The 12,372-nt window shown below is 40.7% G+C and overlaps 1 protein-coding gene across 1 annotated transcript; it reads right to left on the bottom strand.

The window, feature by feature from the left end:
* Nucleotides 1-686: 686 nt before the first annotated feature.
* On the bottom strand, nt 687-1,784 carry Tdpoz3 (TD and POZ domain containing 3). Its single transcript, NM_207271.2, has one exon. The coding sequence runs from the start codon at nt 1,782-1,784 to the stop codon at nt 687-689; it is 1,098 nt and encodes a 365-aa protein (NP_997154.2).
* Nucleotides 1,785-12,372: the final 10,588 nt, after the last annotated feature.

The raw sequence follows: 12,372 nt of genomic DNA, 5'->3' as shown, positions 1-12,372 counted from the left end.
ATCCAGACTGACTTCAAAAGTTTTATTCATATTAAATATTATTTGGTTAAGGTTTTGTCTACAGAGATGTTTGTGGCCATGGAGACCAGAAGAGGGCTTCAGGTCCTCTGAATAACCAGTTATAAGTGATTAAAAATTCTTTTGTGTGTGCTGGGAACTTAAACAGAGTTCTCTGAGAGAGCAGTAATTGCTTTTGCAGCTGAGTTCCCACAAACTGAGTCTTTAAAAAGAAACTCTACACTGTCTTTCCTTCCGTAATGAGTAAACACTCATGTTTGATTTTTCCTTTCCTCTGACCATGGTCATCTGTTCTGCTCAGTCCAATGCGGATACATTTCTTCAAAGAAGCTCAGTTGGCCACTCTTAGGGCCAGCACCTAAATTGAATCCCAGTTTGCAAGACATCAAACAAGAACATCAAAAGTATAGATGGCAGGTAGAGTATCCCAGACTGTAGTGCTGCCCTTCCCACCCACCCCCACTATTTTAACATATTACAGATGATTTAAATCCTCATCTACCATGCTGCATGTCCCCAGATTCACTGTAAATTCTTCCACAACATGATTGTCTAACCAGAATTCATTGGTAACACTAGTTGTTATTGTTGCTGTTGTTTGTTGTTGTGTGTTGTTGTTGTTGTTGTTGTTGTTGCTGTTGCTGCTGCTGCTGGAGGAAAGATGTAGATCATAGCTGGCTAGATTCTAAGACCACATTTGGCTCCAAGAAAGAACACTTTGCAGAAGCCAGGGAGTGGAATGCTTCAGCCACCAAGTGGGGATGGGACTTCCACATTGACTTCCACTCTGAGGTCTCAGAAACCTCACAGGCATGAATGGCAATGAAATCCAGGGCCTGACTCTTCAGCTTCTCTGTGCTGTTGAGGTCAGCCAGGATGAGAGTGTGTGCAGCAGTCTTCACAGAGAGGTTCCTGCAGAGGACATCCTCACACAGGACCTTCAGGCCCACCAGGCCATACTTGTCAGCAGCTGGCAGCACATCACAGGCCATGGAGTGGCTGTGGAGGTGTGGTGCCTTCCCTGTGTAGATGAAACCCATCATCTCCTTAAAGACATCAAGATCCAGGTCCATGATCTCAATGGGGTTCTTTAGACTCTCCTTCATTTCATTTTCAAACATGGCTCTGAAAACTGGAGAGCGAGCTGCTAGGATTGCCTTGTGAGCCTTGAATTCATGGCCAGCTACCAGCAGGCAGCAATCTGTGAAGAGGGAATTCTCCCATAGCTCCCCTAGATCATCTGTCAACATGTGCCTTGGGTCCTTGATTGCAGGTGTCCTCTTCTGTACAGGCATGTCAAATACGGTTCCAACTATGCTCACCTTGCAGCATATGGTGAACTGGTCTTCAGGGAGAAACCAATTCATATGGGAAAGGAGAAGACCTCGAAGGAGAAACTTTTTGAATCCCCTGTGTTCGTATTGCAGAAAGCATTGGACATTGGAGATCTTCCTACTTTGATATTTCTCTCCTTGGGAATTTATGATCCAGAACTCGAACTTTGCCAGAATTGGGCTCTCCAGAGCGCTGAGCAACTCCAGATAAACTGACAGGTAATCTTTGCTTTCTTCATCAACCCCATTTGGGTACAACCTCAAACACCATGCCACTTCCTTACTGGCCTCTAATGAGAACACTGGGCTGGTAATACTTTTCTGATGTGCCCCCATGCAAAATGAAAAGTTGCTAATGGTCCAATTATAGCAGAATTTCTGGACATTGATCTGTGTGTAGCCCCAGCTCTTGAATTCCATGTCCCCTGCCATTTCTGCTGGCGATAGTTTGGAGGTTAAAGTTGGTCTGAGAAGAAGAACTAGAAGTTATTTATTCTTCCTCCTGTTGGATACAATTATAGGTATACTTTAGATTTTAGATTGAATTTCTTTTAGATTCTCTCTCTCTTTCTCTCTCTCTTTCTCTCTCTCTTTCTCTCTCTCTCTCTCTCTCTCTTTCTCTCTCTCTTTCTCTCTCTCTTTCTCTCTCTCTTTCTCTCTCTCTTTCTCTCTCTCTCTTTCTCTCTCTCTCTCTCTCTCTCTCTCTCTCTCTCTCTCTCTCTCTCTCTCTCTCTCTTCTTTTTCGGTCTGACTTTCTCCACCTCTCCTGACTTCTCACCCCTACACAACTCTCCTCCCTATGCTCTAAACAAAATCTATACTAATCCTGTCATATCTCTTCAGGGGGAAGGGATGCCTCAGCATGTACCCACCACAGTACCACTCCCTACCTCACCATACCTGGCTAAAACAAAAATATCCTGGATTTCATTTTCTAACACTGATGTTGTGACTCGGATTTGAAAAATTGCAGGTTAACATATTCATTGCCACATGAAGTTTCCATCCAACACACCACTCACTAGAACTCTCCATCCAAACACCAGCAAATGGGTAAGCTCCCTCTCCCACACTGGTCAGTGTAAATATCTCCTGGTTCCAAGGGAGGGCTGTTGAACTCCCAGCCACCCTGTAGTATCATTGTGGATGGAGACAGTCCCAGTCTTTATGATTGTCCTTTTTGCTGAGTCCTCATTTTAGGACATTTTCCCTTGAGTGAGATTTCCTCTCTCCTCTGTGTCTTTTTCTTTTCTCACTGCTGAGAAACCCCAGGCCTGGGTAAACCATTCTTCACATCTCTACCCACTCAGGTACTGGCCTGAGATCAGACCCCAATTGACTACTTGAGGTCTTGGTGATCTATCCCTCCTGTTGTTTTATTTAACTTATCCTCAGGATGCTGCCAGTCTCACCCAGAAAGGATATGCCTTTGCAGCCACTCCCAGGATCCTTACTGAGATGCCTCCCACTCTTTAAGGCTTCCGAATTCACAGGCTACATTTGGCCCCAATATCCACTAAGCAATGACTCTTCATTGCTGTTTAAGGACACTTAAATTTTTTTACAAGTCTCTCACTAGCCATCCAGATAAATGGAAAGATTTCTATGCAGGGTCCCCTCCCACCACCTCTATATCTTGCCATTTTACTTCTTTGCTCTCCCTCCTGCATACAGGCAGTGAAAAGACTGCCTGGATTTTGGTATGATAACCACTGAGGAAACAGTGTTCCCCCTTGATTCTGACATTGCCCCTGTGGCTGAGGTTAGCCTCCTCTCTCTGCTTTCTCCATTGCATGTTTACTCCCTGCCTGACCCAAAACCGCAGGGCATAAAACATGCTGTGCTAGAGCAGAGTTGCAGATAGACAGAGCACAGCTGCAGGACCTGCCTCTTACTCCCTGCACCACCCCAGGTGCTTGCTCTCTTACCCTTCCCCACTTGTGCCCTGCTCACACTAGTTCGAGTTCTGCCTATGCTTCTGTGCTCCTGGGGCCTCCTACCACCACCACTGTCAACTCTCTGGTTTCTTTCCATTCTCTTCTGTATCAGTTCTAAACCAAGTGTAACAGCTGACCTGCTCAATGAGTAGATCAGACCCACTGCTCTGGCTACAGTAACAGAGGCTGACTATGGTGAAAGCAGTGACCTCTTGTTCACCAAACAAAATTTGTCCATTTGTATGTTTGTCTTTTTAATGTTTTTATCTGCTGATAAACAATTATTTCTGCCATTCCAAGATATAACAAACATGTGACATTTCTCCAGGCAGAGCTGTAGCTTCAGCACCACCTTGGTTTGGGGCAATCTTGTGAGTGTCTGCCATTTTTTCTGTGGGCAGATAAGGTTTTTCTATGCTATTGCTTCAGTGCCATTTTAGCTAAGGGAGTTCACATGAATGACTGTATCTTCAGTGCCATCTTAGTTAATGACAGTCCCATACCCACCTACAATCTTTTTTATGGACAATTCCTGCCTCACTGCCTTCCCATCTTAGAACATAATGACTTAGGGTTTCCTATGTCTATCCTGCCTTGGTAAATAATAATTTTAATATTAATTTAAAGATCTACAACAGTAAAAAAGGTTAAAGATCACTGCCTTAAATTAAAGATCTTAACTTAGTCGGCTCTCCCCTCTCCACTCATCCATCTGACCTCTCATCTGTCATTCTCTGGCAGCCCTGACCCAGCACATTTACCTCTTCCTACCATACCTTGAGAACATCCACTCCTAACATCCACATCTCTGATTCCAAGGGGGCACCTAACTCAGAAACACTTAATAGATACTAGCTCTCAATCTTGTCAGAGATCTACTAAAATGTAACATTAAATGTTTAAGCTTACTAGAATAGAGACCCCCCAAAGCAAAACAGTTACAACCTCCCCTACCCCTATCAAGGTCTCCAAGAAGATGTAGGGACAGTGACAAGACTGCCTAGATTGTGTTATGATAACCATGAGTTATAGAGCTCCATTGCATTGAGGCTTCCTGAACTCACCCTACACTGTCAAAGTGAGGATACCCAGAGAGTTAAATCTCTCATATTGCCTAGGGCAAGGTGATTCATTTCCCCAGATCCTATTCCACAAAAAAAATGCTTATTGTTCTCTGGGCCTAATGGACACACATAATCTGCCCAAGTTGTCATGGAGAATGCAGGGACCTGATGAAACCTTCTATGGAGTGGTCTATTGACCAACCTCTGTCATTTTAATTAATGACATCTAGATTATAATTTATTTTTCCTGAATTTCTAACTACATTGACAGCTGAGCTAACTACAACTAGAAAACAGACCTCTAGTTCCTTACCCCAAGGTAATTTACCACCTTATTAGCTCATTAGTCAATTTGTTAACTACTTAAGACTACCAGATCTCTTATCAAATCAGACAGGTTTGCTTTACTCTCTGGTTTCATGATAAAGGATACAAAGTTCAGATGTAACCTTTCACAGACATAACCTTCTGTTACTTCCTTTTCTAAACTCAGTTACCAGAGACTCAATGCATCATTTTTCCTCTGCTTGTTACGCTACTGTCCTAACATTAATAAATAGAGTTCTTATAAATTAGCCTAACCCTTGTAAAACATTCCACTATATGATCCAACTTTTATAATCATAACTACAAATTTTAAGTTTCAGTTCATTTTCTTTAACCTATAGACTTAAAGTATTTCTCATGCTAAATCTATACTATCAGCTGTCATAGTTACAAATATAAATTTCCTGTGGATGTTTTTTTAACTATAGACCTAAGGTGTTTCTCATGCTAAATGATATGATCAATTATCATATTCATAAGGTCATCAAATTTTCCAGTTTCCAATAACTGTCTTTTTGAAGCATATTTCAAAAAGGCTTTTCATTATACATGTATTTTTTTCAGTCTCCTAAGCAGAAGAAAAAGCCCTTCTTGCTCCTTCTGCTCTAGGAAAGGTCTTTGTCTTTCCTAAGCTCACCTTAAAGACTGTTCATCCTGTTAACAAATTTATCTCTTTTGTAAACACATAAGCTCCAAGAAACACAATCAAATCTACCTCTCATGGACCCAACAGACTCCATTTTGATAATTACACCTGCCAATTAATAATCTACATTCCCACTTGTGACCTATTCTAGAAGATGGGATTCCTCTCCTGTTCCCTAGCATTGGAACTCCCCTCACCCCAACCACCAAGACCTAAGGGCTTCAAATGTACTCCTAAGAAAAATTCTCTCCCAAAGCACATACTTAACTTTATTCTCTACTATATATTTTTTCTTCTCTTTCTTCTTCTCTTTCTTCTTCTTCTTCTTCTTCTTCTTCTTCTTCTTCTTCTTCTTCTTCTTCTTCTTCTATTTCTACTAGTACTATTACTACTAATAACACACACACACACACACACACAATGTTTCAGCATTTTGAAACAGGAAGTCAGGTCCAGCACTTTACTCAAAATCAACATCCATGACAGCTCCAGAGAAGCAACCCACATGCTCCAATCTACTCTCACAGACACGGATGCTTCAACTGGACCTACTCCTTTTACCTACAGATGGTTCCACAAACCCCGGATAACAAGGAAACAGTCAACTCTCCTAAGACTGGACCATCATCTCTATCCACATTTTCTTTGGTTTCCCAAAGACTCATCATCCCAAAGTCAGCAGGAAGTAACTAAAGATAATGACTGACCCTATTCGTGCTCCACAATCGGCTCTGCCTAGTTTTTCCTTTTATTTTGAATTAATCCAAAATGAAAGAATGTTACCATTCTTACTAGGCTTCATCCAACAGTCACCTGGTCAGGTACACATGATTCACTATAAAACAGTTTATTTACCCCCTCCTTGCAATTTTATTCTCTCTTACTCTCCCTGACTCTGTAACCACTTTCTCCCTCTCTCCCATTCCCCCTCGCCCTCTTTCTCCACATGTTCCTGGCCTGACTCTATTCTTTTTTTTTTCAATCTCCTTTCCTCTTCCTCCCCCCCCCACTTCTTTCTCTGCCCTCTACTCTCTTCTCACCCCTTGTCAACTCCCATTCCCATGCTCTAAATAAACTCTATTCTACAGGAAACCTGTATTAAACCAATCTATACAATAATCACTCTTCTATACTGTGGCTGGTACCACAGGAGGAAGGGATGCCTCAGCATGGGCCCGCCAAAGCACTCCTCCAGCTCTTACCATATTTGGTTCTAATAAACATATCCTGGCTTTCTTTCCATAAAGTACAACAATTATTATAATGAACTTTGGATGAGTTTGGAAAATGCTATACATTCACATTTCAAATATATCGGTATTATTTGGTGTCCTGTAGAGAACATATAGAATGAATTCCACCATATCAATAGAAAGTGGATGAGCTTATAGGATGAGATCCAGTTAATCCAACAGTGGCTAAAGCCAGTACTTACTTAGTCCACAAGGTTTGAAGTCTCAGGTGTTCCTCAGTAGATGCTGGAACTCTGAAGAGATCCAATACCTGTGATGAAATGGGTTTGCTTGTAAGATGAGAGCAAGCAGGCAAAGACATAGCTTCCTTCTTCCAAGTGCTTATATAGGCTTGGGGCAGAAGGTGTGGCCCAGTTGAAGGTGTGTCTTCTAGTCTCAAGATCTGGATTAAAGATGGGTGTTTCCTGCTTCACAACTCAGATTAAAGGTGTGTGTTTCTACCTGAAGAGTCTGGTTTTTTGGTTTTTTTTTTGTTGTTGTTGTTGTTGTTTTTTTTTGTTTTTTTTTTTCGAGACAGGGTTTCTCTATAGCCCTGGCTGTCTTGGAACATACTTTGTAGACCAGGCTGGCCTTGAACACAGAAATCCACCTGCCTCTGCCTCCAGAGTGCTGGGATTAAAGGCGTGCGCCACCACGCCTGGCTAAGAGTCTGTTTTTTAATTGGATCTATCTACTTCTACTTAAGCAAAAAAAAAAAAAAAAAAAAAAAAAATATATATATATATATATATATATATATATAAAAGGCATGCCCTCAAGTTTTTTATGGTACTTAGGTCCACAGGTAGTAACACAAGAAGAATAGCCATCACCAGTTTACTTTTCTTGCTAGGGTCAGTCTTCAATAAATAAAGTAATCATAATCATGTGAATCTCTGCACAGAGATTGCTTATTTACCCTTGTGTTTGTCTTACACTGATTCCTGCCTTAAGAATGATCAGAGAAGGGGTGTTTTCCTTAACTGGTCTGAACTCTGAGTGTTCACAAACAGGACGGAATGTGGCAGAGCTCCTATATGGTCCTATATGGTGGGCAGGAAGCAGAGCCCCAAAACTATGAAGGTGCTCTTCTTCTTTCCTTTGTGTTATTCTAATCAGAACCACCAAACTTAATGATGACTCCACCCAATTTGGTTAGTGATCTTGTACTTTACCTCAGGAAATCCTCATTGGAAATCCTTTTCAAGAGCCATTTAAGGGTGTGGTTTAGGGATATTCTAAATGCTTCTCAATTCAATCACTTTAATTGGCAGGATTCACCTCCTAACTCTGCATTCTCCTCTGATAAGTTCTGTCCCTTACAGATTTGGACTGCCATGCTTTCTCTGCTAGTCCTGAAAAGGGAGAGGTTTTGCTGCTTTCCAAGGGCTGTAGCATATATTGAAGAGATATCAAAGATTTGTTATTATTGCCCTTATGTACAATGAAGTGTAAAATTCTGCCTACATCTCTCATCTCTCCAGTTTGTCATATCTTACACGTACAGTCTGGAGGACACAGAAATAACTACAGTGATTCAATTAGTTCAGATACTCCCAGCTCTCCTGTATGTCTGGCTCCAATGCTACTCATCCCTCTGGATAAATCAATTAATTTGTTTTGATTTTTGTTTCCTTCCTTGGACTTATTGCTATTATTAACATCAGTGACTCTTCATCAGGTTGTTTTATGAACTTGGTGGGAAGGACCAGAGACTCAGATCCGAGTTCTCAAACACCTAGAATCACATCTTTCACAGTTTCTAGACACTGGTATCTAAATTGAAGATGTCTTAACCAGACTTTCCTCCAGAGTTGATCTAGCAGTTGACTTTCTAACATGTTTATTGTAAAACTAACTATTATTCATCTGTATTTATTATCATCTCTGAGGCTTTCTGCCTCCACATGCCAACCTTGGCCTAGCCCTGGAAACTTTGAGTTTTCATAAAATCTATTCTACTCCTAGAATGTTTTTAGCATCTGAGAGTTATGTCTGAATAATCTCACTCCTTCCTAGTTCATTCTGAGCGCTGGTTGGTTGATTTAAGGCTCCTCTCAAGGTAACTGATTCAATCTGAGTTCTGTCAGTTTTTCCTGAACTGCTCTGCTTGGCCTCAAATTAAATTTGAAAATCAATTCTACTCTTGTGGATCTTTCTGGGTCTCTGACTCATTCTGTCTTTCTATACCTTTGTCTCTATTGTTCTCTCTTCTTTCTGTCTCTGAAAAACTCTCCTGGAAAACCTACCTCCTCTCTTTCTTTTCTCTGTATTCTGGCTTCTTGTTTTTTCGTTATTTATTTTATTACTTTGCATCCCAAATGTTGCCCTATCACAGTCCCTCCCTCAGATTTCTTTAGTCCTTCCCCATCCCCTTTGCCTCTTAGAGATTGCCCCATAGCACTTCCCCTCCTTTGGGCATTAGGCCTCTCCAAGATTAGACACTCCTTTTCCACTGAGACCAGACAAAGTAGGCCTCTACTACATTTGCACTTGGCTCCTCCATGACCTCTAGGAGCTCACAGATGGAATACATTGTGGGGTGGACCATCTCAAAGCATTGGATCTATGGTTAGATTGTCACACATTGCGTTAGCCCAGGCCTTGTGTCCTAGCTTTCCTGCCATTTTTTTTAATAGCTGAGTAACACACCATTTTGAGAATGTACCACATTGTCTTTAGTCAGGTTTCTAATTTCTGGCCATGAGGAATAAGGAAGCAATAAATATGGTTGATCAAGATCTCTGTGGTAGAGAGAACCATCCTTTGGATATATGCCCAACAGTGATATAGGTAGGTCTTGAGGTAAACTGATTCCTATCTTTCTGAGGAATTACCACAGTAATTTATGCAGTGGCTGTAAAAATCTTCATTCCCACCAGCAATGGAGAAGTGTTCCTATTATTCCACATCCTAGTCAGCATGAGCTGTCACTAGTGTTACTGATCTTAGCCATTCTAACTGATGGAAGATGGAATCACAAAGTACTGTGACTTGCATTTCCCTAATATCTAAGAATGTTGAACATTTTAAAGTGATTTTCAGACATTTGAATATTTCCCTGAGTTCTCTGTTTACTACTTGTACTGGCTACTTTTAGGTAAACTTGACACAGGCTGGAGTTATCACAGAGAAAGGGGCTTTAGTTGGGGAAATGCCTCCATGAGATCCAGCTGTAAGGCATTTTCTCAATTAGTGATCAAGAGGGGAGGTCCCCTTGTGGGTGGTGCCATCTCTGGGCTGGTAGTCTTGGGTTCTATAAGAGAGCAGGGTGCGCATGCCAGGGGAAGCAAGCCAGTAAAGAACATTTTTCCATGGCCTCTGAATCATCTCCTGCTTTCTGACCTTCTTGAGTTCCAGTCCTGACTTCCTTGGTGATGAACAGCAGTATGAAAATGTAAACTGAATAAACCCTTTCCTCCCCAACTTGCTTCGTGGTCATGATGTTTTGTGCAGGAATAGAAACCCTGACTAAGACACTACTATAACCCATTTTTAATTTGCTTATTGTTTTTTCTCAAGTATCATGATTTTCTCATATATGTGTATGTACTTTACACTAACACATATATGTGTAAGTGTGTGTGTGTTTGTGTGTGTGTGTATGTGTGTGTGTGTGTGTGTGTGTAAAATATGACAGAAATTCACTCTCAGTCAGATGATGATATGGTAAGTAAAATCTATTTGCATTTTGTAGGTTACTGCTTTATCAAAATGGCAGTCCTCTTTGCCTTATAGAAGCTTTTCAGGACCATCAGGTCCTATTTATTAGTTCTTGATCTTACTGCCTACAGTATCTGTGTTCTTTTTAGAAAGCTGGCTCCCGAGACTATGCCGGGGCCTAGCAAACACATAAGTGGATGCTCACAGTCAGCTATTGGATGGATCACAGGGCCCCCAATGGAGGAGCTAAAGAAAGTATCCAAGGAGCTAAAGAGATCTGCAACCCTATAGGTGCAACAACATTATAAACTAACCAGTACCCCGGAGCTCTTGACTTTAGCTGCATATGTATCAAAAGATGGCCTAGTCGGCCATCACTGGAAAGAGAGGCCCATTGGACTTGCAAACTTTATATGCACCAGTACAGGGGATCGCCAGGGCCAAAATTTGGGGATGGGTGGGTAGGGGATTGGGGGGGTTATGGGGGACTTTTGGGATAGCGTTGGAAATGTAATTGAGAAAAATACCTAATAAAAAATAAAAAAAAAGAATATACATCACATAATTTAAAAAGCAAAAAAAATAAAAATAAAATAAAATAAAAAGAAAGAAAGCTGGCTCCTTTGACAATGAGTTCAAGCTTATTCCTCACATTCTCTGCTATGAGGTTATTTATACCTGATTTTATCTTGAGGTTTTTGATACATTTGGACGTGATTTTTTTTACAGGGCGTAAGGTGTGGATCTACTTGCATTTTATATCTATATGCAACCATCCAGAAAATTGGAACAGAGTTTGCATCGAATCTGTGGATTAATCATTTGATTCATGAACATGACAGATCTTTCCATCATCTGAAACAATCAATTTGTTCAAAGACTTGAAGTTTTTTTCATCATACAATGCTGAATTACAAAGACAGCTGAAATATGATGGTTACACCTTGGTGTTATGTAGTCTAGCAGTTTTAAATTCTTCAGACAAAATTGAAGGGTCATGAAAGTGGTCTGCATCATTTACTACAATTATACAAGGGCCAAAGAAGCATTCGCTGATTTTTTGCAAAGATTCACTTCAGCTGTAAATAGGATAATATGAGATTCAGAAGTCAGAAAAAAAAACTGAAGCTTTGACTTTTGAAAATGCCAATTCAGAATGCAAAGGGGTGGTTAGATATTTAAAGGCAATATTAGAGCAAATAGAGGAATGGTTTAGACATAGAACTGATATTGGATCTCATGTGCATGGTGCTAATTTTAAAGAAGCAATTTCTAAAGGTATTAAGAAAAATTTAAATGGCAGATGGGTTAATTGTGGTAAGCAAGGTCATTTGAAATGGATTTTAGGCAAGGCACTCCTGGAACCATTTTTTTCCTAGAAATAATCCAAAGAGAAGATTTCAGCCTTCTGGGATATGCAGAAGGTGTGGCAGAAGCTGGCATTGGAGTAATGAATGCTGATCAACAAGGATAGGCAAGGATAACCATTCAGCATCAGAAAAGGGAACCTCCTGCATGCTCTGATATCAAATTTCATTCAACCTTTCCCTGTCAAGGAACAGACCTGCTACCCAACACAGACAAATGTAGAAATTAGGATCTAAATCTTTAACCATTGCAATGCCAGAATCTTAGATGCTAGCAAAAACAACACAGTCAAAAACAGCTAGGAGTTTATGTTTAGAACAGAGCCCAGGTATACTAACACAGCAGTCCCTGAACATTCCAACATGCCTGAAGCACAAGTATAGACCTTAAAACTATCTGTATGAAGGTGATAGAGGTCATTAAGGAGAAAATGAAGAAATCCCTTAAACAAGTCCATAAAAACACATACAGTGTGAGGAAAAAAAGAAATCCATTAGAGAAATCCCAGAAGACAAAACAAACAGTGGAAGAAAATGAATAAAAATGTATAAGGCCAGAAGACGGAAATTCCTTTAGCTACTGGTGATGGAAATAGAATCAATAAAGAAAGCAAATACTACCGGGCGTGGTGGTGCACGCCTTTAATCTCAGCACTCAGGAGGCAGAGGCAGGCAGATTTCTGAGTTTGAGGCCAGCCTGGTGAGTTCCAGGACAGCCAGGGCTACACAGAGAAACCCTGAAACCAAATAAATAAATAAATAAATAAATAAATAAATAAATAAA

The sequence above is a fragment of the Mus musculus genome, chromosome 3, assembly GCF_000001635.26.
Source record: "Mus musculus strain C57BL/6J chromosome 3, GRCm38.p6 C57BL/6J".
NCBI lineage: Eukaryota > Metazoa > Chordata > Mammalia > Rodentia > Muridae > Mus > Mus musculus.
The sequence above is the reverse complement of the archived record's forward strand: the minus strand, read 5'-3'. Positions and strand labels throughout refer to the sequence as shown.

What these genes read in the sequence shown, in the direction of transcription:
- Tdpoz3 (NM_207271.2), bottom strand. Translation starts at nt 1,784, where the DNA reads ATGGCAGGGGACATGGAATTCAAGAGCTGGGGCTACACACAGATCAAT.